The sequence below is a fragment of the Punctularia strigosozonata genome, assembly GCF_000264995.1.
Source record: "Punctularia strigosozonata HHB-11173 SS5 unplaced genomic scaffold PUNSTscaffold_24, whole genome shotgun sequence".
Lineage (NCBI taxonomy): Eukaryota > Fungi > Basidiomycota > Agaricomycetes > Corticiales > Punctulariaceae > Punctularia > Punctularia strigosozonata.
In genome coordinates this window covers 174,892-199,929 of record NW_006767456.1, presented here as the reverse complement: position 1 = coordinate 199,929, position 25,038 = coordinate 174,892, and the positions used below count along the sequence as shown (strand labels likewise).

The 25,038-nt window shown below is 54.1% G+C and overlaps 8 protein-coding genes across 8 annotated transcripts; 4 read left to right on the top strand and 4 right to left on the bottom strand.

Annotated features, from left to right (window-relative positions):
- Positions 1 to 1,190: 1,190 nt before the first annotated feature.
- On the top strand, positions 1,191 to 2,572 carry PUNSTDRAFT_147016 (uncharacterized protein; the record flags this gene model as incomplete). Its single annotated transcript, XM_007389181.1, has 5 exons — positions 1,191 to 1,393; positions 1,451 to 1,639; positions 1,692 to 1,904; positions 1,959 to 2,351; positions 2,408 to 2,572. Exons 1-5 carry the CDS (start codon positions 1,244 to 1,246, stop codon positions 2,570 to 2,572), a joined length of 1,110 nt encoding a protein of 369 aa, XP_007389243.1. The 5' UTR covers positions 1,191 to 1,243.
- A 2,195-nt stretch (positions 2,573 to 4,767) lies between these two features.
- On the bottom strand, positions 4,768 to 8,077 carry PUNSTDRAFT_109351 (Pkinase-domain-containing protein). The gene is made up of 6 exons (XM_007389180.1): positions 7,512 to 8,077; positions 6,111 to 7,456; positions 5,774 to 6,053; positions 5,618 to 5,717; positions 5,231 to 5,565; positions 4,768 to 5,174 (listed from the first exon to the last, which is right to left on the bottom strand). Exons 1-6 carry the CDS (start codon positions 7,893 to 7,895, stop codon positions 5,097 to 5,099), a joined length of 2,523 nt encoding a protein of 840 aa, XP_007389242.1. The 5' UTR covers positions 7,896 to 8,077; the 3' UTR covers positions 4,768 to 5,096.
- A 537-nt stretch (positions 8,078 to 8,614) lies between these two features.
- Positions 8,615 to 9,478, bottom strand: PUNSTDRAFT_123260 (mitochondrial 30S ribosomal protein S19). Its single transcript, XM_007389179.1, has 4 exons — positions 9,374 to 9,478; positions 9,208 to 9,310; positions 9,011 to 9,124; positions 8,615 to 8,883 (listed from the first exon to the last, which is right to left on the bottom strand). The coding sequence occupies exons 1-4, from the start codon at positions 9,417 to 9,419 to the stop codon at positions 8,865 to 8,867; spliced, it is 282 nt and encodes a 93-aa protein (XP_007389241.1). The 5' UTR covers positions 9,420 to 9,478; the 3' UTR covers positions 8,615 to 8,864.
- Positions 9,479 to 10,007: 529 nt separating this feature from the next.
- Positions 10,008 to 11,399, top strand: PUNSTDRAFT_139464 (FMN-linked oxidoreductase; the record flags this gene model as incomplete). Its single annotated transcript, XM_007389178.1, has 6 exons — positions 10,008 to 10,170; positions 10,233 to 10,336; positions 10,393 to 10,645; positions 10,700 to 10,879; positions 10,932 to 11,218; positions 11,280 to 11,399. The coding sequence occupies 6 exons, from the start codon at positions 10,008 to 10,010 to the stop codon at positions 11,397 to 11,399; spliced, it is 1,107 nt and encodes a 368-aa protein (XP_007389240.1).
- A 350-nt stretch (positions 11,400 to 11,749) lies between these two features.
- Positions 11,750 to 14,817, bottom strand: PUNSTDRAFT_139463 (uncharacterized protein; the record flags this gene model as incomplete). The annotated part of the gene is made up of 3 exons (XM_007389177.1): positions 11,750 to 12,433; positions 12,498 to 14,742; positions 14,795 to 14,817. 3 exons carry the CDS (start codon positions 14,815 to 14,817, stop codon positions 11,750 to 11,752), a joined length of 2,952 nt encoding a protein of 983 aa, XP_007389239.1.
- Positions 14,818 to 16,248: 1,431 nt separating this feature from the next.
- PUNSTDRAFT_93947 (FMN-linked oxidoreductase) lies at positions 16,249 to 17,772 on the top strand. Its single transcript, XM_007389176.1, has 6 exons — positions 16,249 to 16,463; positions 16,530 to 16,633; positions 16,698 to 16,950; positions 17,013 to 17,192; positions 17,249 to 17,535; positions 17,593 to 17,772. Exons 1-6 carry the CDS (start codon positions 16,292 to 16,294, stop codon positions 17,710 to 17,712), a joined length of 1,116 nt encoding a protein of 371 aa, XP_007389238.1. The 5' UTR covers positions 16,249 to 16,291; the 3' UTR covers positions 17,713 to 17,772.
- Positions 17,773 to 18,488: 716 nt separating this feature from the next.
- Positions 18,489 to 20,621, top strand: PUNSTDRAFT_77976 (alpha-amylase; the record flags this gene model as incomplete). Its single annotated transcript, XM_007389175.1, has 10 exons — positions 18,489 to 18,584; positions 18,638 to 18,837; positions 18,889 to 19,360; positions 19,417 to 19,456; positions 19,511 to 19,710; positions 19,763 to 19,823; positions 19,874 to 19,922; positions 19,979 to 20,102; positions 20,156 to 20,380; positions 20,445 to 20,621. 10 exons carry the CDS (start codon positions 18,489 to 18,491, stop codon positions 20,619 to 20,621), a joined length of 1,644 nt encoding a protein of 547 aa, XP_007389237.1.
- Positions 20,622 to 22,909: 2,288 nt separating this feature from the next.
- PUNSTDRAFT_77929 (kinase-like protein) lies at positions 22,910 to 23,845 on the bottom strand (the record flags this gene model as incomplete). Its single annotated transcript, XM_007389174.1, has 4 exons — positions 22,910 to 23,231; positions 23,285 to 23,460; positions 23,506 to 23,580; positions 23,639 to 23,845. 4 exons carry the CDS (start codon positions 23,843 to 23,845, stop codon positions 22,910 to 22,912), a joined length of 780 nt encoding a protein of 259 aa, XP_007389236.1.
- Positions 23,846 to 25,038: the final 1,193 nt, after the last annotated feature.

Sequence of the window (25,038 nt, the reverse complement as noted above, 5' to 3'; positions counted from 1 at the left end):
TGCACGAGCCCGAGCTGCCGCCCGAATCATAGTTGATGGGAGCGTCCTGGTTGGACTCCTTGGAGGATCCGCTCGTGAAGTAGGAGGTGATGGTGGTGAAGGAGTCCATTGTTAGCGGTGATGTATGAACGAGATGGCGCTGAGGATAGCTGATGGGTCCGCTGAGCGCTAATAGCACGGATGCGCGCATATTTATACCTTACTGTAGGCGGAGGGCCACCATAGGCAAAGCCTTGAAAATCGCACATGAATTTTTGGGGGAGCGGTCAAGACAATAAGGGACGGCCCCGGAGCCAAAGGGTCCGCCGATGGTTTCTATTGTTTTGTGGAGGCGTAATGGAATCATCGTCCATTAAAGTTGACTTAGACTTCGCGATTCGCGAAGCTAGATCTGTGTGACCGGTCAAGCATGCGGCCAAGCCCTGGTGCATTGCGAATATGAGTAAACCCGGGGATTCATGCCATATTCTTCTACGCACTCCACCGACGGCAGAGCGCAGCACAACACATTTGCTCGACGAAAGCCTGTTGGTGTCTCAGAAGTCGCTACCATGGATAGTGCGCAGACCATCAGCAGACCGGACGTTGCCGACATAGCTTGGCAGACCGATCATGGCTTTAATCAGCGGTACGGAAAGACAAAAAGATTGAGTGGAGGAAGCCATGGTCGTCATAGACGGATTGTCTGAGGCCCACACGGATGAGCGAGCCAGTTCCGAGTAGCATGAGAGGATCAGCGACGCGGTGAGATGAACGGATACGAAAGTGGCATCGTCCGGGCGCGGTCGTTCCGGCGTTGTCGTATTGATACCATCCAAGGCGCAGTCATAGAAGAGCGGAGCAATGGGAGAGGTTTCCATAAGACAAAAGACATTGCACGCAACGCGGTCAAATAGAAGCCATCGCCATCCTTCTAGGGCTTTTCCAGCATGATGCATTTCAGCCACCAGTCCAGCTTGTGGATAGTTGATATCGGTCTGAGCAAAGACTATGAAACCTCACTCGTCCATCCTCGCATGGCGGTCGACGACTAGGGAGTGCAGAAACGGTAGATTAGCTTGAAAGTTCAAGATCAACTTGCACCATGCCGAGTCGCCGTAGGCGTGACTATTCAGTGCTTGCGCCCCGATCCTGTCGTTTTCATCCAAAAACCATCCTGACTCCGTGCAACGACATCGCTATGCAGACAGTATACAGTACCGACAGGACCACGATCTCTGATGCTAGGGCGTCTCTAGAAGCCATGAAATCCTCCGTCAGGACTCTTCTGGCCACTGCGTCGAGCTCGCCCTGCTCCACCGCCGCACAGACATTCATGGCGCTGGTCCCGGAAATGGCACGTTTTCAGATCTCACTTGATGTCCTGCTCCCCGCTCTAAGTGACCGGTCAAAGGTGCATCCCAATACCCGTTGCATTCAGCCTGAGATCGTCAGTTGAGATCCAAGCTAGACGGCCGAGGAACGCGTCTTGGTCGCATACGTGCTTTACGCGCTCTACGCGGCGTACCCGCTCGAACTCAACCCGTTCAAGAGCACGCTGGAGGAGACCCTCGAGAAGGAGCGTAATTCGGTTAACGAGGATGTGAACGAGCGGGTCATCTGGGTTCTCTCAAAGGTCTTGCAAGGGGAAGGAAACTATGTGAGTACGTCCAGGCTGCTCTTGCTGCATTCAATCTGACCACGTATCTTAGCTTGGTTCATATTCCCCGAGAATGCTGGCTCATCACGGCGTTGCCGAGGAACTACGAGAAGGTCATCCTACTTTGCCTAATATCGGGCAATCGGGAGCGTCTCGATTACACCAAGAAAATCAAGCCAGTCCAGGTTTGGGTATGGATGCCGTTCGCGCCCTGAGCTTGCTCCAGTCCGGTGCTACTCGAGTGCTGACCCTCTCCGAGCAAAGGGTGAGTAGCAATACGCGATTAAATAAGCTATCGTTGACTAGGCTTGTATCTCAGCTCGTTCTCCCTCTCATCCCAAGCTTGCCACTGTCAGCAGCGCTGATCGACATACCCTCATTTGTCTCTCACAACGCTGCGCTTGCTCACCCTCTCTTCGTCGCTCTCTTGACTTCCTCGTCCGATCCGGCGCCCTACCTCGCCACGCTCTCCTTGCTACCCCCTTCGCTCCCCACCTACGACCTTCTCGGGCGGTTACTCCAGGACACCTCCCCCATCTCAGTTCAGACCGGCTCTGGGACAAGCGGCGCAAAGACCACGGTTGCGGACCTCATCCGCGCCGAAGTGCTGGGCCAGTTCATCCACGAAGCGATCGAATGGCTCGAGCGCGCTCAGAGGGAAGAGCAGGAGGGTATGATTAGCGACGACCGCTTCGCTGTAGGCGTCAGAAACGTGCGAACGTCTGTTTTTCATATGCGAAACGTGTGGGCTAACTGGAACACGCGCAGCTGTGCAGGTTCTACCATTCGCTGATCAAACTTGGGATCGTCGACCCCACATCGGATATCGAGACAGCCGAGATGGCGCATTTCGCGCTCAGCAACTCACGGTTTGAGGAGGCGAACTCGCTATATCGAATCTTTGCCAACGCTGCGGCTGGATTCGGATACTGAGAGTGACATTTCGGCCATGGTAGAGTCGCAATTGGGTCTTGTTAGCTAGTGTGGATGATCACCCAACTTTGACAAGCGCATCGGTTCATCCGAACATAGTAAAAACGAAAAATAAGGTGTATTGTGTGTACAAATATCCGATTAGAGGCGGATCGAAGGTAGGTGTACGAAGAAGAGGTGTGTCGCCTAAGGTGTAGACCGGGGTTTATGTGAGCTTTCTATGCTACCCTCCTGGGAAAATACAATGTCGGTGTGATGTCGGCCAAAGAATACAATGTTCTTGATAAATCAGGTGGTGTAAACAATGAGTGTGTTGCGCTCTGTTGCGGGCGTCCGTCGATAACGAATACAGATCTGCGGAGGATCGATGTCAGCGGCATTAAGCGGGGAGAGACTAGAGGGGGTGCGTACAAATAGCTGAAGTATGGCTCAGCACGAGCAAGGGAAATGCATATGGTTCAGAAGTCGGCGAGCGCCTGCATGCCAGGAACATCCTCAATAAGGCGATGGTTCGTCACAGGAAATAGAATACATACCATTCAGGCGATCACGCAGGAGCCGGACGAGCCCTTCGAGTCGTAGTCGATGGGTAGTTGGTCCTGAGGCTCATATTCAGAGCAGGAGGTTTCGGTCGCGGATGCGACGGGGATCATCTCGAGGGAGGCAAACGAGTCCATTGCGCAGTATGTCAAGCAAAGTCGCTGAATTGGCGTGCGGTTGCTTGAGCGGCGGGGTGACTGCTCGGGGAGTGGCAAGGTACGATTGCTCTGAACGGTGTGGGTCCCACCTCTAGCTTTTATGTCTTTGCGCCTTGTCGTGCTATTGTATCGGGCAATGCAGCGTCCGCTGCCGTAGTCCATGCGTCCGGCATGTCCGGGCCAGACAATGAGGGCGTGAGGGCGGTCGTGCGAGGGCGCTGCCGCTACCTGTTGCGCGCCTAATTGTCCGTATCCATAGATACGACCTGGGTCAGGAACGGCGAGCGCACGTAGAGAATAGAGGTGAGTACGGAGGCACGATGGATGAAGGTAAGTAAGGCGCGCGCATCCACGTGCGGGGATGCGTCTTTTGTCTTTGACCACCATCGCGTGGGCATCCTCCGGCAGCATTTAGCAACTTGCTGACTCCGTTCGGGACGAAAACGCGCTCTTGATAACATGGATTGACTGCAAAGCTCAAGGGATACGCAGGGATTCGTCAAGGCATCTGTGCAGTGGTCGCGCTATCAATGACTATGCATACGATGACCGTCTTGAACTACCAAACCAGAACTTGCATTCTAGTCCTTCGCAAGCTAGGCGGGCACGAATATCTGGACCGCATTCATGAAATATCTTCTAGCAGGCGCGGTCGCTTTCCGATAGCATCCATTCCACCCGTTGCGGCATGCCCATGCATCTGGTCGGCTTTACCGCCGAGTTCGGTCCGCAACAATAAGCGTACCAGCCGATCCTGTCTCCCAATTGTCGTCCGGAGAACATATATCTGGGCTACCTTGCCTCGTGCACAATGCTGCCTCCCATCACGTCTATTCGGTCCATCTCGTCCCAGCTAGAAGGGCTGTCGTTCCATCTGACTTTCCATGATGCAGCGGCTCGAGTTTCGTGTCCCTCCGTCTTGCACCGTGACTCTCGCCCCCAGGCCTCCATTGAATGGCGCTGATCTCATCATGCATTTTCGGGACCGTACCTGTTTTTGTGTCCAGGCGTGGGATTCGTCGCATTCCGCCGGTCTCGCCGCTTTGGTCTTTCTATTGTCATCACCCTTCAAATAGCCCGCCATTGCTTCGTCCACACGCCAGTTCGCCTTGTTGTCTCTCAGACAATAACGATGATCCCGACTAGCGAGGAAAATATATCCTCCTCCGTGTACATGTCCCTCTCGTCGTCTCCGTCGGCCTCCATATACTTCCCGCAACCGCAACGGGACGCCCCCAGCGAGCCACCTCGAGACGACGGCCCTCCCGACTGGGACTTCAGTGCCTCTAGCGGCGGCAACGTCGCCTTCTGGTGCTAATCATCGGCCGCGTAAGTCGACCCGACATGGGCAGCACCTGCCTAGCCACTCAGCTGACCGCTACAGCAGCACGATGCTCTACGACTCGCTCACTTCGACCTTCTATCACCTTGTGTTAATACTTATCGAACAAGATTTGCGAAAGCACCTTTCGCCTCCACCTTCGCTGCGTCCGTAATAGTGTATCTAGCATTTCGCCAAAAACCGTACAATTCCTACAATTCCATTTGACATAAGCCGGAAAAAAAATAAAAGGACAACGAGTAAAGAGGAGAGAAGGAAGGAACACAGGCCAAAGCCGCGACAGTTCATAGACGCAAAGCAGTCGCGTCGAGGCATGCAGGCATGAGTCAGTAACGGAAATTCGTATACGGCATAAAGCGCGAGGAGGAGATAACCCTGAGATGACAGGGTCCCAAGATCGACCTGAAACACCAGAACAGGACGTATTGCACCCACGGGATACACGCGGTTCAGACGAACAGGTGGTGCTATCAATGTGGTGCACTCATTGCCCTTGCTTTTGCTTCGCACGGAGTAGCGGCGCGAGGCCCGACAGCGCGCACGCCTTCTTCAAGAACTCGTGCTGGAAAACGCATCATTCAGTCATACGGTTTCGGGCATATCAGCGATTGCACTCACGTCCAGCAGCTCCGCCGCCGTCGCTCGGCTTTTCACGTCGACGCACAAACAGACGCTTAGGAAGCTCTTCAGCTCCCTGCTCAGGTCTTCAGGCTTCTTGAGCGTGGGCGTTCCGTTGGTCGCGATGAGGTAAAGCGCCTTCAGCGGCTCCTCGTCCAGATACGGCGGCTCGTTCTCGATCATCTCGATAGCCATGATGCCCAGCGACCAGATATCGACCTTAGCGCCGTATTCCTTCTGCTTGACAACCTCGGGCGCCATCCAGTACGGAGTGCCAACCATCGTCGCACGCTTGGACTTTTGATCCGTAAGCTTGGCACAGAACCCGAAGTCAGCTGTATGAGTGGTGAGTTTTTCAGGGTTTTTACGGAAGCACGACAAACGTACTGATTTTCACTCGTCCATGCGCATCGAGGAGAACGTTGTCCGACTTAATATCACGATGAATGATGTGTTGGCTATGTAAGTGTCCAAGACCCTTGCACGTCTGCGCATGATCAACACTTCAGTAGATGATCAGTTATCAACAGAGATACAGCGTACCTCCAAGCAGATGCACGAAATCTGGTCCTCCTCCAACGTGTTGTTCTCGATGATGTCCGTCAAAGCGCCGCCCTCCATGTACTCCATCACTACCCACAAGTCCTGCTTGACAAGGTACGACTCCAAGAAGTTGACAATGTTCGGGTGCTGTGATTCCTTCATGACCAAGATCTCGTTGACGATAAGTTCCTTCCGCGGCTGATGCGACAAGTCCATCTCCTTGATCGCGACCTTCTTTCCGGTTGCGAGCGTCTTCGCGACGTACACATGCCCAGATGCACTTTCGTCACATCTCAGCATTCAATGGCCCCAACTCAACAAGGAAAGCTAAACTCACCCCTGCCCGACCTTCTTGATCTTCGAGTATAGCGTCTTCGGGTCGTCAGCGCTTACGACGCTCCGTAGCTTATCCATAATCTGCGCCTCCGACATCGTACTGATCCGCTTCTCCTTCTCCTTCGGCTTCTCCAACGCCGCAGCGGCAGCGGCCACGCCGGACTTGCCCTCGTCGTCCTGGCTCGGCGTCACCGTCACCGCCGGCGCCTTCTTCGGCTGCAGCGGCTTCACAGGCGGCGGGCCCGCAGTGGCTCCCGCAGGACCGTGCGCCGGTGCATTCGCGGGGGTGTCGTTGGCCGGAGCCGACTTGGACGGGACGATCGGCGGACGTTGGATGTACTCCTCCTCGTCGTAGTTGCGCTCGCGTTCCCTCTCCCTCTCCCTCTCGCGTTCACGCTCCCGTTCGCGTTCCCTTATCCGGTCGACGTCCCGTTGGCGTTGCCGCTGCTCCTCTGCGAGCGAGTCCTTGCGCGCCGGGAGCTGCGCGCCCTCGGCCGCGGGTGGGCCTTGCGCCCGTGCCCGTGCGCGGAGATCCGCGGAGCTGGGGGTGTGGTCCGGCACGGGCGGCTTCTGTCCAGGAGACGGGGCCGGTCGCGTCCCTGTGAGCAGCGGGCGCGGCGGTGCGGGGCGCGACGGCTGGAGCGCACCCACACCGGCACCGAGAGGCCGAATCTGTCCGTTCGCGGCGGAGATCGTGCCAGCGTACGTGCCGTTGACCTGCTCGGCCGCGGCGCGGGCGGCGGAGGAGAGCGGGGTGCCGACGGAGGGCGGGGCGCTGTCCTGGCGCGAGATGGACGGCCGGCCGTCCTTGGAGATGCCGCCGAGCCCGGTGCCGGCATTGAAGCGCGCGGGCGGGTCGGGACTGAGGGTACTGGTGGACGATGAGTAAGCGGAGCCGGGGGCGAGAGTGGACGAGGCCGAGGAGCCCGCGCGGAGGGGTATGGACGATTGGGGGATGCCGACCATCTCCTCCATCTCGCGCTTCTGGTGGTCGGTGTAGAACTCGAGCACGTCGAGGACGGCTTGGGGGTCCTTGGCGTAGTCTTCGCGGGTGATCGCCGACTTGGTGAGGAGCTTGGACCACTGCTCGGGCATGCCGGTGAACGCGCCCGAGACGGGGTCGAAGCCGACGTGGACCTTGTGCATGAAGTTGGTCGGGTTGGACACGCCCATGAGGGGCGAGCGGGAGTAGATGTCGTCTTGCCAGCCATAAAGTTCGTCGTCGGACTTGAGGGCGAGCCAGATGCGCTTGTCTTTCGCCTCGATGAGGAGGCAGTACGGCTTGAGGTCGGTGCGCTCGACGTTGGAAATGTCGTGCAGGCGGATCGCGGACTGCGTGCCTGCGTTCTGCGACGCTTATTAAGGGGGGTTGTTCCGTCGTCGACGAGCAGAGAGGACGTACTTGATTCTTGCAGATCTCCAGCTGCTGCTCCGTGAGGACCAACCACTTCGGTCTCCACCCCAACAAGCTCGCGAGGCCGCCTTCCTCCTTGACGCTGACGGTCCCGCTCCGGACCTCGAACCCGTTCATGCTGTCGCCGCCGTGGTTGCCCTGCTGCTGTTGCTGCGCTAAGCTGATGCGATTGGGCGATCCGCCGATGCCCGAGTAGTTGGCCGCGTACGGCGACGAGGAGGAGAGGTAGTTGCTGGGCGAGTTCGCGTACGGCGACGCGGGCGCGAGGTTGAGGTTGTAGCCGGCAGAGTTGAGCGTCGACTGCTCGGTGGCTCGTCTTTGGGGTGCGGGCGGCGCGGGCCGAGACGGGGTGAGGGCTTGGCTGTACGCCATGATCTAGACGACGTAAAATATACTATGTAGCTAAGCACGACGGAGGGGGCACCGCCAACGCAATCCTGGAATCAACCTATGTAACAAACGCGGGGGCACCGAGGGCCGGAGGAGGTGAGACAGAGGCGGCGGGTTGCTGACTGAGAACGTCTGATGAAGCCGGACGATGTGCTCGGCGATGGCGCCAGCGTCGAGGACGAGAGAGACAAGGAGAGATTACAAGGCCACAGCGGTGCTTGCAACTGCACCTGCGAGGCGATGCTCAGATCATTTGGATCCCGCGTTGGCCACTGCGCATCACCCCCGCCTGATTGCCACGGCAACGCCTTATGATCCACGATCTCAGCTGCTGGCACTCACATCCCCGATCAGAAGGAGTAAAGCAAGGAGGTTAATCTCAGCGCTCCTCCGGTGCGTCGAAGCCCGGGGATAATAGGGCGCATTTCGAATCTCTCAACTGAAATGAGATTCGGAAGAAGACGACGGACGCTCTCGACGCTCACACAGGCACGGAACGGACGGAATACCGTGCCTTGTCTCCTATAGCTGAGCTGAGTGAGCGAGTGACATGGTGGGGACAATAAGCATAGCCTACCTGGCTGCAAGAAACTGCCGAGAGCGCCGGCCATCGTTAGCCAATGACCCGAGGCGGAGGTAGGCAGTAAGAAGCAGTGAGCAGCATCTCAATGCCCACGATCGCAGGCCAGAGATTGATATGTGGCGCATCTGCGCGTATATGCGTCGTCTTGCGTATGATTACACGGATTTACCCATGAACATTGTATTCGATGCGGAAGAGGACGTTGGCAGACCCGATCAATGCACATGCCTTCTCTCCGGTCTCTACGTTGCTTCCACCACTCGCGTCGCGCTGCGGCGAGCTGTTGGTCGTGTGGAGGCCTGCCAGTCGTAGGGATCACTAGGTCACCCCCGCATCCCGGATGCGAATCCGAAGGGAACAAAGGATCTCTACTTGTTCCTCGTTTGCCTGAAGAAAAAGCGAATCAGCATGAGTACAGCGTGAAATTGGTGGAGTGATATGACTGGTAAAAATATGCTGCATAATGTACGCGACCGCACGGTCGCAAACGTATGAAATAGCCAGCGGGACTTACTTGTACGAGAACTTCTTCTTTGTATGCGCAAACTCGCCTAGCTTGTGCCCGACCATGTCCTGCGTAACCGTCACCGGCAGATACTGTTTGCCATTGTGGACCTGAAATCGGATTCTGTAACGTGTCGCGGTCAGTACGAGATGTTCCATGCGCCCCATGATACAGCAGGAACATGGTGGCAGGATGCATATACGGACCCAACGAAATTCGGCAGAATGGTACACGACCTGGCTTGCGTCTTAATGGTTGTGCCGTTCTCGAGTGCCTCGCGCAGATTCGGGAAGGCGACGAAGTACGGTCCTGTAGTAAAGGTCCGAGCCTACGCATGAGCGTGTAGAACGAGCATCCGAATGAGATACATACCTTTCCAGGCGGACCGGCCGGATAGAACAGCCAAAGTAGGCCTCATTCTCCTTCGGGTTATCGTCTCGCGAAAGCGAAAGCTTATGACCTGGACCACCGAACACGATACTGAGTGAGTGAACGCCGACACGAAGGGGTCGCCGGCGGAAGTTCTGGCTCCCGTCACGTGAACATTGACAGTCCCGGCATGGACCCGAAGTTGCAACGGCGCGAGCGCTCCTCTTGTCATTGATTCCAACCGCGCCTCCTTAAATCCAATGCATCGACATACGTTATACTGAAGTATCTACCGCCTCTCTGCTTGGTGATTGTTGGTGCTCTTATATACGTCATCATCCCATTGTTCGCGGTTGGTTCGGCGTGCGGCGCGGGCTGGAATAGTCGGCGTCTGTTACGAACCCGCGAAGTTTCCGGCCAGATTTATGTACCAACAACAACTTGCTGGTTCAAGAGGCAGGAAGCGAGGCAATGGTGTTACTAAGTATCGATTGAATCGTACCCGATCCACCTCGTCTTGGTAAGGATGAGCTTCCGATAGTGCTTGCTAATACCTGTCGACGGCATACAAGAAGGAGTGTTCCGCTGCGCCACGATGGTGTATCACTTCACCTCCTTAGCATAAATTTCTGCGGCCATGCAAACACCTCGGCTCTTCCAACCGGTCAACGTTGGTTCCCTTGCGCTTCAGCATCGCATCGTCTTGGCCCCGTTGACGAGATTTCGGAGCACTCCCGGGCCGGAGCGCTTGCTAATGGACATCTCCGCGGATATGTACGAACAACGTTCACGCTCACCCGGTCAGTCCGCTATATCACCCAATCCCCTTACTATCAAACTAACCTCGTACATAAATCACCAGGTACATTGCTCATATCTGAAGCGACTGTCGTCGCCCCTCAGGCTGTCGGATATTCTCACTCGCCCGGTATATGGAACGACGCCCAGATTGTGCAATGGAAGAAGGTGAGATTCTTCACAAACACGCGGTGTCTCACCGAATCTCAAATGTTCTACAATAGGTTACCAGTGCCGTCCATAAGAACGGCTCCTTTATATTTTGCCAGCTTTTTGCGCACGGTCGCGGGGGCGATCCTGCGGTTGTGGAAGCGGAGGGACCATTCGACTACGTTGGACCATCTCCCATCAAGCTTTCCGGCTACGAGCGGACGCCTAGAGAGCTGACCTTGCCCGAGATCAAACAGTATGTGGAACTCTTTGCGCAGGCTGCAAAGAATTCCATCGCTGCTGGGTTCGATGGCGTTGAAATTCATGGTTCGATTATGTGATTCACGCCGTCAACAATAGGCTAACTCACGCGTCTCCAAGGAGCGAATGGGTATCTTATCGATCAGTTCACTCAAACGAATGCCAACCAACGCACGGATGCTTACGGAGGTTCCATTGAGAATCGGTCTCGGTTCGCACTCGAGGTTGTCGACGCGGTAGCGCGAGCAATCGGCGCGGAGAAAGTCGGGTACCGGGTTAGTCCGTGGAGTCCGTTTCAGGGTAGGTGCTCCCTATATGCAAGCGCGTTGGTGATTGCTGATGCACGGGATAGATATGCGTATGCCGGATCCTATCCCGCAGTTCAGCCATCTTGTCTCCGCACTCCGCGCAGCCCATCCCAACCTCGCGTACTTGCACGTCGTCGAGCCGCGTATTACAGGCTCGGAAGACACAGCTCCTGCGCCGGATAGCAATCAAGTCGAGTCCAACGATTTCTTGAGAGAGATATGGGATGGTCTTCCTTTCATCAGCGCCGGTGGATATACGAGAGAAAGCGCGATCGAGCGCAGTGAACAGTCGGGAGAGCTGATCGCGTTTGGCAGACACTTCATCGCCAATGTGAGTCTACTATTATAAATGGGTTGCTTCGTAAAACTGTCGCTCTGACGGCACATCTCAGCCCGGCCTCGTGGAAAGATTACGAAGAAACATACCCCTCAATAAATATGATCGATCGGGGTTCTTTACTGTTATGAGCCCGGTAGGGTACGTGGATCAACCATTTGCTAGCTACGATTGAGCGTTCGTTGGGGTACTACATAGAGATGAGCGTTGAGAAATACATAGAAGTATAGGCATTGGCAAATAGTATCCGATTTCGAAGGCGATATCACTGTTCAGAGCCTCAGTGACAGCACCATGGGCAATTATGATTCGATCAGACCATTACGTGACATTGCACGCGCTGCACCTGTTGTTCTTTATATACCCATGTGCACGTACGTTGCCCACCGACTAAAGGGAACACCTTCATTCCTCAACTTCCTTGTGGCGGCATCGAGGGCATAGGGAATTCGATCGAAATCGAGAGAAGGGTAGCTCCTGAACAGCTCACTATAAATTTCGTCAGCAACTATAGGGCCATCCTGATCATCCATCGACCTGCAAAGCCATCAGCTTCGCTCGTGATGACTGAAGAGCAGATGCTCGCCATAATGTTCCTACTACGCTCTTTACGCCCATGAACAGCATGGCTGCACCTAGGTGTATCGCTTCATCGGGCTGCTCGCGATCCCCGGAAGCGCTCTCGCAGGCAGCGAGGAACGCGAAGTGGGTGTTGTGGAGTTTGAGTCGAATCACATCGGATATGGTTAACCGACCATCCCGTAGCACGAACCCGCTCGATAACGGCTCGTCGGGATCCTGACGTCCATGGCACGCGAGATGCACGATGGACGCATCTTCCATGTCTCGCAGGATATCCGTCAAACGCTGCCTCGCGAGAGGCTTTGGCTGTGATGACAAGGGCACGCCTTTCTCCCGAAGCTTATTGTAAATTATCTGGCGCTCGGCGATAGCATTTGGGAGAGGAACCTGACCCTCGACTTCCGGCTCTGCAACGATTAGAACCTTCTTCACCTCCAATGGCATGGAGTGCGCATAACTCCTTGCCTGGGTGAGACAACCGATTGTAGGGACGTAGGAGGAAAGAACGTAGTCTGAGAGGTATTCTGCGTTAACGCCTGCCCTTCCCGCGGCGTGGATGGGGAGTGATGCGAAGGGCCCAGCGCAACACCACCATATTCGTGGCCGAGTATCGTACGAGGGACATTTCTACAGAAAATATGCGTATTTCAGCATGATAGCATTACATGAAGTTCGTGAAGACGCTGCTTACCTTCAATCCAAGGCGGCGTATGATAGGCTCAGCAACCGTCGTCCACAGGCGTGTCATAATGTCTGGTTCCTCTTCAGGAACCAATCTGCGTTTGTCAAGCTTCAAGCGGAAGTGTCCCTCTCGTGCTTCACTGCGCCATTCCTCACGGACTCGCCGTACACTGTGTTGGAATGACCCCGCCATCTTTGTTAAGTCATCAAAATCAAGGGAAGGGAAGGGTATGTGCTCCGCAACAGAGGAATGGTGCCGGATAATTATCGCAAAGGAACCATAGTGTCGGCTGGAAAGCAACATGACCAAGGACCCTTTCTCCGCAGCTTTGACGAGCGAGTCGTTCCCAGGTGGTTGCAGGAACTCGTGATAACCTGGATAGGTGCGGACTTCTCTGACTAGCTGCTGAAAGGATTCGTGTTGCGCTCGCTGCTGAAGCAGCTTTTGCTCTCCGGATGCACTGGGGGATCGCTTCAAATCGGTATACTCCTCCATCTTCCTGGAGGATTCAAAAAGCCGGTCAGCGAGCTCCTGGGGCAGACCTTTGAACGATGATCGAAGCTGGAGCCGTTGCGACCAGAATGTAGCTCGGCCCTGTTCGAGCATGGTTGCTGCTCGGAGAGTATCTGCTAATGCCAGCGCGCACCCAGCTGCATCGCACGAGACGGACGCGAACTCGCGCTTGAGATTGTCCAGTTGTGACGAAAGGTCCAGCGCAGGGTAAATGCGATGAGGCGATATGTCAACGGCCATCTGATACGCCTTCATTGTGGCTTCCGTCGAGTTCGAGGACTGTGTTACGGTGATCCATTCCTTTGCTGCCTCGAATCGTTCCACGTAGTCGGAGTACGGATCTGCTGTCGCAGCCTCAAAGAGTTCCATACACCGACTCCAGTCACTGGGCTCTCCAGAACGTAGAAATCGAGCATGAAAGAGGCGAGCGGTGGTATTGAGTGGAGTAGATCTGCCTGTACGCGTGGGCTCGAACTCGTCTCGCAAGATCGCAGCGAAGAGGTCCACCATCTCGTCAATCGCTGAAATTGAGACAGATGGATGAAGTATGAGGCGTAGAGATAAGACCCCAGCGCTGTAATGATGGTCGGGATGGCCAGGTGGGCAAAGTTCGAGCGCTTCTCGACCCAGCTCGATTGCTCGCTGCAGATCGGCTACATCTTTGAACTTGTTATAGCGTATTTCAAGTGCATGTGCGAGATTGTGCACATGGATATACCGCGATGCGCTTGAGAGGGGATCTGCATGCATCGCTTTCTCATGCAACAGGATGCTGTAGTCCAGGTCCTCTCGATTTTGCGGGAAATATGAGAAACGGCATGACAATGCCACACCGAGCCGGCCGACGACGGCCGGATATATCAGGTGCGCGGGATCGAGCAAGGCCATAGCTTCGTGACACATTTGAAGGCCTTCATCAAGGTCGGCTCTACTCCCCCTCTTGGTGTCGTATGCTATGCACAGCAGATACGCTAGGGATGAGAGGCATGATACGCGACGCGGGTGGGTGGGAGACATCTCGTCGAGAGTTAGACGGTACAAGAAACGGCACTCTTCCGCGCCTGGGCCCCGGCTTTTGGCATCCTTCCGGCCGATAGCATTCGAAAGAGACATCAGGGCCTCAGGCCGATCGACATGGCCTGCGGGAAGAAGGTCAACTGCCTTCCTACAGACCGAGATCGCCTCATCCAGATCGCTCATCTGTCCCTCTGAGCATGAGTAGAACCGTTCAAGAGCACGGCCGAGCCTGGCGTTGAGAATCGCTGCCGTGTCATTGCAAATGGGAGAGATGGCCAAGGCTTCTCGGAGTAAGAAGATCGTTCGGCGAATGCGGAGCGGTTGAGCATCGGACAAATCCTGATATATGAGCGTCAAGGCAAGATTTCCTAACAGCAACGCCCTATCCTCGTCTGGTGTGACGTGCAAGTCCAAAGCTTCCTCGTGAAGAGATATGGCTCTCTGGATATCTTCCACCTGCGAGATCTGGTACCAGCGCTCTGCCAAAGCGATGGCTAGTGCGCCCAGGGATCCATAAGAGTGCGCATTTTGAACTGACGGGTGGTCCAACACGCGTTCCTGAAGAACTATGCTGTCCTGTAGATCGTGAAAAGACCCATGCTTCAGGTATCTGGTAAACGTCAATTGTGCGGCCTTCCTCAAAACATGGAAGTCCGGATTGTCATAGGGCGTCCACCTCAAATATAGGTCCCATTGTAGAATTTTCGTGTCAAGCTCTGTATCACTGGGGGAGGTAATTTAAAAATAAGACGGAAGACCTATGCAGTGTGACACACTTTATGACGGGAGTGCGGAACATCATATCCGTGGAAGGTGAATGGCGCACGATGTTGGGAATGTCACGGAGATCTATGGGGGGTTCGAAAGTCGTCTGAACGAGCTGCAAGCAGCAATCGGTACGAAAGCCATAAGTACTACGCGCAGTGAAGGAAAGATCACATGGCACAACCGATGAACGCTGCTTCTGTGCGCATGGAACAAGATGGAACAGCCAAGACAGCGGCAATAGATTACGAAGGTGAATTGAGATCCACTGAGCCACAGGAAGATAGCCTTCTTTGCGCCCGGCACGTAGTCGACTAGTCAAGATGCGCAGGGCGGTGACTACCGGCGCGGGTCTGAAGCAGCCCAGAGGATCTGTTTTAGCATGAGCACCTATACCATGAATGGGCGCGGATGACGAGAACTGACTACGCTTTCGCTTCTCAACCATGCATGATGGATTTGAACCAAATCTGTCCCGAGAACATGTAAACAGAGCCTCTCCAAGATTGGGACCGTCTACTTATACCTCGAGCGGGATGTAAGAAGCACTTCCATGAAGAAGTATCTCAGTTCAGCAGCGGGGGCATCCTCCCGTGAAACCATCATGCAGCGTTCTCCGCTGTATATCGGGTTCTCGAAACCTAATATCTTTAGCATAAGCACATGGACTCTCGCCCAAGGCAAAGTCAGATGATTGCGAACGACTCGAAACGCACTAGGCAGCAATGGTGATCCCACGCACATCAACGTACGGCCTTCCTGGGGTTCAGAGCCATCTCACATTCCAATTACAAGTTCAAATTTCGATAGACGAGATGTAAACACCAGGGTTTGACGTCCAGATGCAAGCAACAACGAGGAAAAATGCCCCACGTCACGCTCACGTCACGCTCACGTCACGCTCACGTCACGGTGACCCCATGGCCAGCTATCCCTACAGACCCCTCCTTGCCTCCTTGTATAATGCGATGATACTTGTATAACGCGCTTGTATGAACGTCAAACAGATCGAGTCACACGTACTGCGTTGCTGGATCAGGCTCGGTTAAGGCGCGGGGTCTTCGCCACTGTGCGGTCTTGGGAATTCACGAACTTTCCTCGTTCTGGTGGTGGAATATGAGCGTAGGTCCCTCAACAGGAACCGCACACGTCGCTCAAGACTTCGTGGCTTCAGTGGGTGCGTGGCTGACATTCCGATCTGCCCGGGGCGCGTATGTTTACGCGTACAAGTATGATTACGGAATTCAGGCGTGCTTACGCATCGCATCCTTCGGCCTTGTCGCAACAATCCTTCCGCACCATTGTGTCTCTCTCGCGGGAGTGATGCCATCTCTAAGATCCGACCTCGCAGGCCTCCGTGGATGACTGAGACCTTAGTAACGATGGGCCTGCCATCCCGGCCTTGATCGCAAGTGCTCATAAATCTCGACGATATGCAGGAGGGATCATACCTCTCCGCTGTCCCTCTGGCTTGACAAACCCTTTCCTTGAGAAAGAAGAGAAGGACCATGCCAGTAGACGCGAAAGAAACACCTAAACTCTTTCAGCCAGTCAGCGTCGGTGCTCTTACGCTTAGACATCGCATTGTCTTGGCGCCATTGACCAGATGCCGGAGTACGTCAGAGCGCGTTCCGCTGGACATCGTCGCCGAGATGTATGAGCAGCGTTCGCGTACAGCTGGTCAGTAAGCCCTGCCGTTGCCAACGGGAAACGCGGATGGATCATGCTGATGGTGTTGTTCTCCAGGTACACTGCTTATTTCCGAAGGAACCGTGGTTGCTGCTCAGGCAGTAGGATTTCCGCATACCCCGGGCGTGTGGAGCGCTGAGCAGATCTCTGGGTGGAAGAAAGTACGCGTTCGGTGACAACGTGCTGAATATTGCCCCTAAACCACGATCTTGTCTCACTTGTTAGGTAACGTCCGCTGTGCACAAGAACGGTTCATTCATATTCTGTCAATTGTTTGCGCATGGACGTGGAGGCGACCCGTCCGTTGTTGATGCCGAGGGACCGTTCGACTATGTTGCGCCGTCCGCTATCAAGCTCACCGAATGCGAAAGGACGCCTCGGGAGTTGACCTTGGCTGAAGTCGAGGAATATGTGCACCTATTTGTACAGGCTGCGAAGAATGCTATCGAAGCGGGTTTTGATGGTGTCGAGATTCACGGTGCGCCATGTTCTAGTACTTAGTCAAAGAATACCGTGGAACTTAACTCGTATGCCGTGCAGGAGCGAACGGATACCTCATTGATCAATTTACTCAGTCGAACTCCAATCAACGTACGGACGTATACGGCGGTTCTATTGAGAATCGGTCACGGTTTGCTCTCGAGATCGTAGACGGTGTGTCGAAGGCCATAGGTGCAGAGAAGGTCGGATTCAGGGTCAGTCCGTGGAGCCCATTCCAAGGTTCAGTCTCTCTGTATACCAGGCCATAACAGTCTCTGACGCGTCGTCCCGAAAAGATATGCGCATGCCGGATCCGATCCCGCAGTTCAGCCATCTCGTCTCCGCTCTACGCTCAGCCCATCCCAACCTCGCGTATCTGCATGTGGTCGAGCCAAGGATCTCCGGCTCGAACGATAAAGACCCTTCGACATACGACCCTACGGAGGAGTCGAACGATTTCTTGAGGAAAATATGGAAAGGAAAGCCAATTATCAGTGCCGGTGGATACACAAGGGAAAGCGCTCTGGAGCACAGTGAAAAGACTGGAGAACTCGTTGCGTTCGGAAGACATTTCATCGCGAATGTGAGTTGGCGTAGCCTTATACTGAACAACTTCACCGTGCTCACAGATACCACATAGCCGGATCTCGTGGAAAGGTTTACGAGGAATATTCCGTTGAACAAGTACGATCGATCGACATTCTACGCTGTCATGAGCCCGGTAGGATACGTGGATCAGCCTTTTGCTAGCTACGATTAAGCACCACCCGGGATGTATACGATGACTTCAATGGCATGATAATTCGTATGGGGCGCACACCGCATATCACGTCGAGTATATAATCTGTGTAAGTATCTCCACTTGGCTGGTAAGTATTGCTTGCCGTCCAGAATAGGGGCCAATGCCTACTGGGGCACCGCCACGCATGTGGTAATACGCCTCCGCGCCGGCAAGCGATTCTTGCTTGACGTTCGTCTCTGATCCTGTCTGTTCAGATGTTTATCAATACTTAATGCGGTGGACCTACTCTCGACGATTTGAAACTTTCTGTCTCAATCTTGTCCCCAACGAAGATATGATCGAGACGCATGAAACTGCGAAGACTCGGCTTTCTGGTGATGCCTGTAGGCTGAGCGCTGAGCCAGGGAGAACGTTGAGCATCGCAAGATCAGCGCTCAGCGCTCAGCACTTAAAAGTTACATGCCTTGCGGCACTGGGTATTGTAGTATGGACGTCCTTTGTCATGAATATACTTGTCAATGCCATTGGGACATGGTTCGCTCGAGGTGAGCATGACACCGGTTTCACCCTGACAGATCGAATTGACAGGTCGCAGGTGCAGGTTGCACCCAGCGCTGGCAGTGGCAACATTTCGACCGCCGGTCAAGTCCTCTTCACCTCCCTCGCGTCGCTTTACGCGGTTCACGCTCCCGTTCAGACACCGGGACAGACTATACGATCCATCTAACCCTCGACGACCCTCAAGCACACTAATCGCATCTTCTACGCGTTCACATATCTAGACAAAGGTCACTATGAAAGCGCCTCATCTCTCTCTGGTCCTCTCGGCCCTCACTGCAGGCGCGTTCGCCGCATCGGCCGCTGACTGGCAAAAACGCTCTATATACCAGGTGTGTCGTGCCCGGCTGTGCCATATACCCTTTACTAAACCATGCCTCCCCAGGTCGTCGTAGATCGCTTTGCTACCAGTGACGGCTCAAGTCCTCCGTGTTTCACTGGTGACCGTCGGTACTGCGGGGGCACCTGGGATGGACTGATTAACAAACTGGACTACATCGAAAACATGGGTTTTGACGCGGTATGGATATCCCCAATCGTTGCCAACGTGGCCGGGAACACATCGTACGGGGAAGCATATCATGGGTACGCTGTTTTGACCCACGCTGCAACGATTCTCTGATCGGGCCTTCGCAGATACTGGCCGAGCGACATCAACAACCTCAACCCGCATTTCGGTACCCCCGACGACCTCAAAAACCTCGTGACCGCTCTCCATGGACGTGGGATGTATCTCATGGTTGACGTCGTAGTCAATCATATGGTCGCCCTCCCAGATAATACCAGCGCTTCCACGGCGGGAGTACCAGCCCTCGATTATAGCACCATCACACCTTTTGGCACCTCAACGGATTATCATGCGCCGTGTTTCATACAAGATTACAATAACCAGACAGACGTGGAGCAGTGCTGGCTAGGCGACGTCAACCTTCCGCTCGCTGACCTCAACACCGAAAATCAGACGACGGTCGACATCATGTATCAATGGATCGGCGATCTAGTCAAGACATACGACATCGACGGCCTCAGGATCGATACAGCCAAACACATCAGGAAGGACTTTTGGCCCGGATTTGCGTCAGCCGCAGGAGTGTTCACCATAGCAGAGGTAAAGTCTGGGATTGTAATCCATGTGACCTTTGTATGTCTGACAAGTTGATACAGATTCTCGAGGGCAGCACAGATTATACAGCACCTTATACCCGTGAGCCTCTCTGAGCTGGACGCGAATGTGCATCTGATTCTTGATTTCGCGCAGAGGTCCTCGACAGCATCCTTGACTATCCGACCTATTTTGCCCTTACGGACGGCTTCAAATCCGCGAGCGGAAACCTCTCAAATATAGCCAACATCATCACCCAAGCCCAGAAGAGCTACAAAGGCGGCGCATTTAGCACAGGGGCCTTCCTCGACAACCATGACCAACCCAGATTCGCGTCGACCACTTCAGATCAATCGGTGAGTCTCGTGCGTTGTGATTAGCCTCCGATAACTTCCAACACCTATATAGCTGGTTCGGAACGCCATGGTCTTGCCCTATATCCATGACGGCATTCCAATTGTCTATTATGGTACGTGTACGCACACTATCACCAGAGGCCTTCGTGACATACGAGAATAGGCCAGGAGCAAGGCTTCCAAGGCGCTTCAGATCCTGATAACCGTGAAGCGTATGCGATCCACATATTTATCCACAAGCGTACGCTCACGCCCGCCCCCTATCTAGCCTTTGGTTGTCGGACTACGTAGATGATCCAGCGCAGCGACCTCTTCTGGATCAGCTTGGGCGCCTCAATGCAGCCCGCAAGGCCGCCATCTCCGCCCCGGGATACTCCTTCCTAGAATCTCCGGTAATATCCCGCCCTTTCTATATGTAACAATTCGCGATTAACCGTCCCCACAGATGAAGTTCGTTAGTCCTCCTGGGGAAGCGCCCACCATCGCCATCTCCAAGCCACCCCTGCTCGCTCTCCTCACCAACCTCGGCAACCAGTCCACCGTAGTTTATGGTCTGCCGGACGCGGGATTGGGCAACAACACCGCTGTTATCGACATCTTGAATTGTGCCCAGTGGCGCACCGGTGAAACGGGCGAGATTCATGTGAAGAGGGAGCATGGCATGCCTCAGGTATGTCTTGCTCGATGCGATGCAGATGGTGATAGGTAGGAATCTAATCGACCATGGCTTGCAGGTTTTGATGCCAGCGTCGGTCCTAAGCGCTATGAATTCGACGCTTTGCCGGGATGTCGTGACCAAACTGGCAGCGGGACAGGGTACAGATAGTGGCGCCCCAAGGGAGAATCGCCAATCTTTGGTAGCTATCATGTTCGCATTCGTGGTGACAGGTCTATCCATGATGTTGGTATGAGCAATTCGACATCCCTTCCGCTGGCAGGGCCTGCTCTTTGCCGAGGTAGAGGGAACCTAGATTCCGGCAATGGCTTCTACAGTCGCTTTGGCATCCATTATCTCCTTCGACGATCCTGAGATGAACCTGTGAGTGAAGAACCTCGAGCGATGATTTATTCGCTCCTCACCGATGAAGGTGATCGTTAAACGTCCCGGGACTACGGCCTCGCTCTCGGGAAGTCGCCATATTTTTATCTTGAAGCGCTTGGCTATCCTCGCCAAATCCTCGTCTCCGATGTCGGCGCCTCGCGTCAATGTGAGGAACCCGACCTTTCTGGCCTCTCGCGCTCTAGCGCATGCATCGCGGATCAAACGTTCGGCTTCGTCCAATGCTTCCGAAGACTCGCCGTGGATGATCCAAGAGACGTTACCGCTTTCCAAAGGATCGTATCTGCTCTTGAGCTCCCAGATGGTGGCGTTCTCGTCGGCTCGATGGAGGATGGGGGTTGGACCCGACTGGGTCGATCTTTCCGCAATAGATTCAGGCTGACCGACGACACTGACGCCAAGGCGAGACAATTGCTCTTCGGCAAGTTCATATATAGCGACTTTATACTTGAGGGGTACCTGCACTGAACGTTCCTTGGTTTCGAACTCAGTAACTAGCAACTGCATGTTCATCAGTGTTGCTGTTGTTATGATCTAAGCTGGAAGAGTACATACGTGGAGGTATTTTCTCGTCTTCTGATAGTCCGACGGCGTTCCTACGATCTTCACGATCGTCTCCGGTCCCTTCCCCGAATAGTTGATGGGTTTCCCAATCGAAGAGTACGTGTCATCATCGGGGAATAATACTATCGCCTCCGTTCTCTCTGGGCGGTCTCGCAGGTGGGCCTGCAGCGTAGCGTGAAGGTGCGTTGCTATCGACGTGCCGTATACGCAGACTGTGTGGCTGCTTATGAGTGTCTTTATATGCGCTTCGATGGCATCCAATAGCTTGACTTTGGCTCGAACGTGAATCGCGTGAGGAGTTCTGCTCGGCTCAATTATCAAACGAGGTCGGTATATCATCATCGCTGCACGTACGTGTCGAGTAGCATTTCCCGTTGTACGGACGGATCCATGGGGCCTCCGCAGGCTGTGACGACCTCTGCCCATTGCTGTAGTTCATGGCCAAGCACCTGTTCCTGCTTGCTCTCCGGAAGTGCGATCCACCTTACATGTTCTTCGGAGATGTCGGATTGTATCTGGCGAACAAGCTTTTCGCACTCCTCCAATGCTTCTCGATCATTGGCGGAGAGCAAGATGGGACATTCGACACCAGTTCGGCGCTGATCATATGCACCAACCACGATCTCGAACGCGCCAGACGCCGTCGTTATTGCGCGCAGTTGGTCAGGAAGTCGTAGACGGCAAGCAGTTCGATGGCATATCTGCCACGATCTCGTCAGGCGTGACCAATGTATGTATTATGTGCGACTTACATGGATCACCTTCTCTTGGGGACGTAGCTGAGCGCTCCACACTCTGAGGATTTTGCTCGCATCGCGGACGGCAGCTCTGCGCCCACTGATGACAACGAGGGTAGGATCCCCTTCCTTCCGCGGATGTGTCAAAGTGATTGCAGCGCCGGATTCCTTCCTGAGTTCCTCCAAACAGACCTGGAGTCTTGCGACCATTCTTCGTGGAACTTTCATGGTCTTTTTCTCCATTTGCGGATCGATAACCTGGTCCAAACTTCAGTTACCACATCGGTCACATTGAGCAAATTGAAGAAGGACGTACGTCCCGAAGCTCGTTCTCCGCCGCCAACACATGTTTTATCGCTCCACGAACAACCGCATACTCCCCGGGAGTTGGGAAAGTCACGACAACGTCATGTTTTGCCTGCAGACTCTGCTTGATGACTGCGCTCTGAAGACCGATCCACTTGTTGCGCAAATGCTGTGGTATAATGACCCTTCGTTCGATGTCGCTCTGAAAGGTCCTCACTGAGTATATCATCAGCCCAAAGACAGGTTCTAGACTCACCTCTCCATCAGCGAGTTCTCGCATGCGCGCCCTAGCCTCTTCGACGTTGTCGGGAAGACCTTCGATGATGAGCTCGCGCTCGACGACGCTGATCCGAACATTGAGATCCTGCTCGCATTGACGAACGCTATCACCGTCCATGCCGATCAGACGTCCCTGAAGTTCGCCATCAAGAACTATACTACCCTAGGTTGAGAGCGGATGATTATTTAGAGCCTTAGCACAACACTATTCATCCTTACCGTCTACAGATGGGTTGGTATGAACTCGTCACTGTTATGGAAGATGAACATCAACACTCACCGTTCTTCTGCGAGGTTGTGTGGAGATGGAGAAGAACTGCTCCCATTCCGAGGATAAATTGGATATCACTGGAAGAAGCGCACCAATCGTTGGTCGCTTATCCGGGTCGACCGACCACGATGCTCGCAGCTGACGATAGAGCTTATGCGATAGACCACGACGAACGGCGTGGAAATCTCCTTGAGGCGGTCGCTCGCCAGAGATGACTGCGGCCCTGACTGCATTGTTTGTCAACTTGTCGGCAAAGGGTAGTTTTCCGGTGAGAAGCTCCCATGCAAGCGATGCAAACGACCATCTACATACAACTAGCGTGACTAAAGAGCATAAACAGCAAGCCATGGAGCTCACACGTCGGACTGAGTAGAGGGCTTGATGTCCTGCTCATTTGCGAGTAGTTCGACCGCCATCCAGCGGAACGATCCTCCGTCTGGCGATGAAGTACTTGAAGAGTTGGCATAGCGAGCAGCTGACAGTCCGAAGTCGCAAATGAGAGGGTTGTTATCAGATCCGACCAGGACATTAACCTACTTCCAATCAGTCTCAGATTGATCAAGACGTAAGTGACTCACACATTTCAAGTCCCCGTGTATGACGTTTGGCTGGTGATTGTGGAGATAATCGACAGCCCGTCCTATCTTCAACAACTACGAGCAAGAGTCAGAATCATGGAATGCCTGGGCAACGCGATTTTGCGAAAGTTACCATATCCAACCGGTTGACCGATTCCGCCTCCGGCTGCTTCATGAACTGGGACAAGTTGCCCTTCGATTGCCAAGGCGTCACCAGCCTGATGTCGGCAATCCGGGTGTGCGTTATGCCAAGTAAAGGAAGTATATTCTCGTGGCGTAATTGGCGCCAAATCAAGACTTCCGTCCGCAGAATCTGTGGCGACCGTAAGCCCAGCCCCATGTTGCCACATAGATAGAGCCAACCTTTTGTAAAGTATCATTGTATCCTGCGGTACATTGCCTCAGAGGCGTCTTGATTGCGACCATCTGCCCATCGAACAGACGTCCTTTGGAAATGGAACCAAACCCTCCGGCTGTGACGACGAGGCTGTCGCCCTGTAAGGTCAACACAGAAATGGCCACGAATCTCTGTGCAATCTTGCACAGGCGGCTTAGTGTCTTGAAGGCCTGGTTTCGCAACGTATCTGTGGGGTTGCTGTGGTCGAGATACTGCAATGCAGGTCAAGGGATTATAGACAGGTAGCGCATCGGGAGTTCTTGCCTTTTGCATGAGCACCATCATGCGCTCTGCCTCATCGCCACGTAACGATAATGCTGCATCGTAGAACTGTGTCGAAGGCAGGAACCGCCGGAGGAACAGGTAGAGATCTTGCCAATCCTCGCCGTGCCAAACAAATCCGTCAACAAGCGGTGGTAAACGTGAAGATCTGACAATCTGCGAGGAATTTAGCATATGCGAGTGCAATAAATGGACTACGTACACGGTCCCGGAAACCTTTGATTGTACCATCCAATCTGGTCAAGTCGGCGGGCAAGCGTACAAGAAGTTCGATGAAATGATCGTGCGTGTTCAGACCCGTCCACTTGGAGAACTCCGTCGCAGCATCTTGCAGTAGACTAACAGGGTTGCGTATAAGCGAGGCTTGATTCAAAGTGGGACCAAAGTGTGCTCACCTTTCAAGCTCATCATATCCGCGCGATATATTGCACAATTCCCGCAAACTATCAAGAGATCGTATAATGTCTACAACCCAGGCCTAAAGAATTGAGTCCCATACCCAATCAATCTCGAGTCCACGTAAAGGTGGAGCATACCTTATACTGTGTGATATTTCTTGAATGGTCAGTGATGACAGAATAGAGGTTGTCGATTCGACGTTGCTGTCGCAAGTCCTCAAATGCGCCCTGCAAGTGCAAGGTTGCAACCGAGCGTAATGTAGGCTGGCCGGTGACGGTCAGCGAGTCCAGGGACATGGCCGCACACAACAGTGTTCGAAATATCCCGACATATATCACGTTGGCTATGGGCGCTTGCCGCTCTGATTCCACCGCTTATATCCGCCAGGGTTGCCTCGATGTTACATAGCTTCCTGAGAAAGCGCGGAACAAATTCCATCGAATTCGACGCATCCT

Excerpts from the sequence above, each read along its gene's own strand:
- PUNSTDRAFT_109351 (XM_007389180.1), bottom strand. The coding sequence starts at position 7,895 with ATGGCGTACAGCCAAGCCCTCACCCCGTCTCGGCCCGCGCCGCCCGCA. Across the intron at positions 7,457-7,511 it reads TGGAGATCTGCAAGAATCAA|AACGCAGGCACGCAGTCCGC; the intron begins GTACGTCCTCTC and ends TAAGCGTCGCAG. Across the intron at positions 5,175-5,230 it reads CGGCGGCGGAGCTGCTGGAC|CACGAGTTCTTGAAGAAGGC; the intron begins GTGAGTGCAATC and ends TGCGTTTTCCAG.
- PUNSTDRAFT_123260 (XM_007389179.1), bottom strand. The coding sequence starts at position 9,419 with ATGAGGCCTACTTTGGCTGTTCTATCCGGCCGGTCCGCCTGGAAAG. Across the intron at positions 9,311-9,373 it reads CGGCCGGTCCGCCTGGAAAG|GACCGTACTTCGTCGCCTTC; the intron begins GTATGTATCTCA and ends CCTTTACTACAG. Across the intron at positions 9,125-9,207 it reads ATTCTGCCGAATTTCGTTGG|AATCCGATTTCAGGTCCACA; the intron begins GTCCGTATATGC and ends GACACGTTACAG.
- PUNSTDRAFT_93947 (XM_007389176.1), top strand. The coding sequence starts at position 16,292 with ATGCCAGTAGACGCGAAAGAAACACCTAAACTCTTTCAGCCAGTCAGC. Across the intron at positions 16,464-16,529 it reads GCAGCGTTCGCGTACAGCTG|GTACACTGCTTATTTCCGAA; the intron begins GTCAGTAAGCCC and ends GTTGTTCTCCAG. Across the intron at positions 16,951-17,012 it reads TGATGGTGTCGAGATTCACG|GAGCGAACGGATACCTCATT; the intron begins GTGCGCCATGTT and ends TATGCCGTGCAG.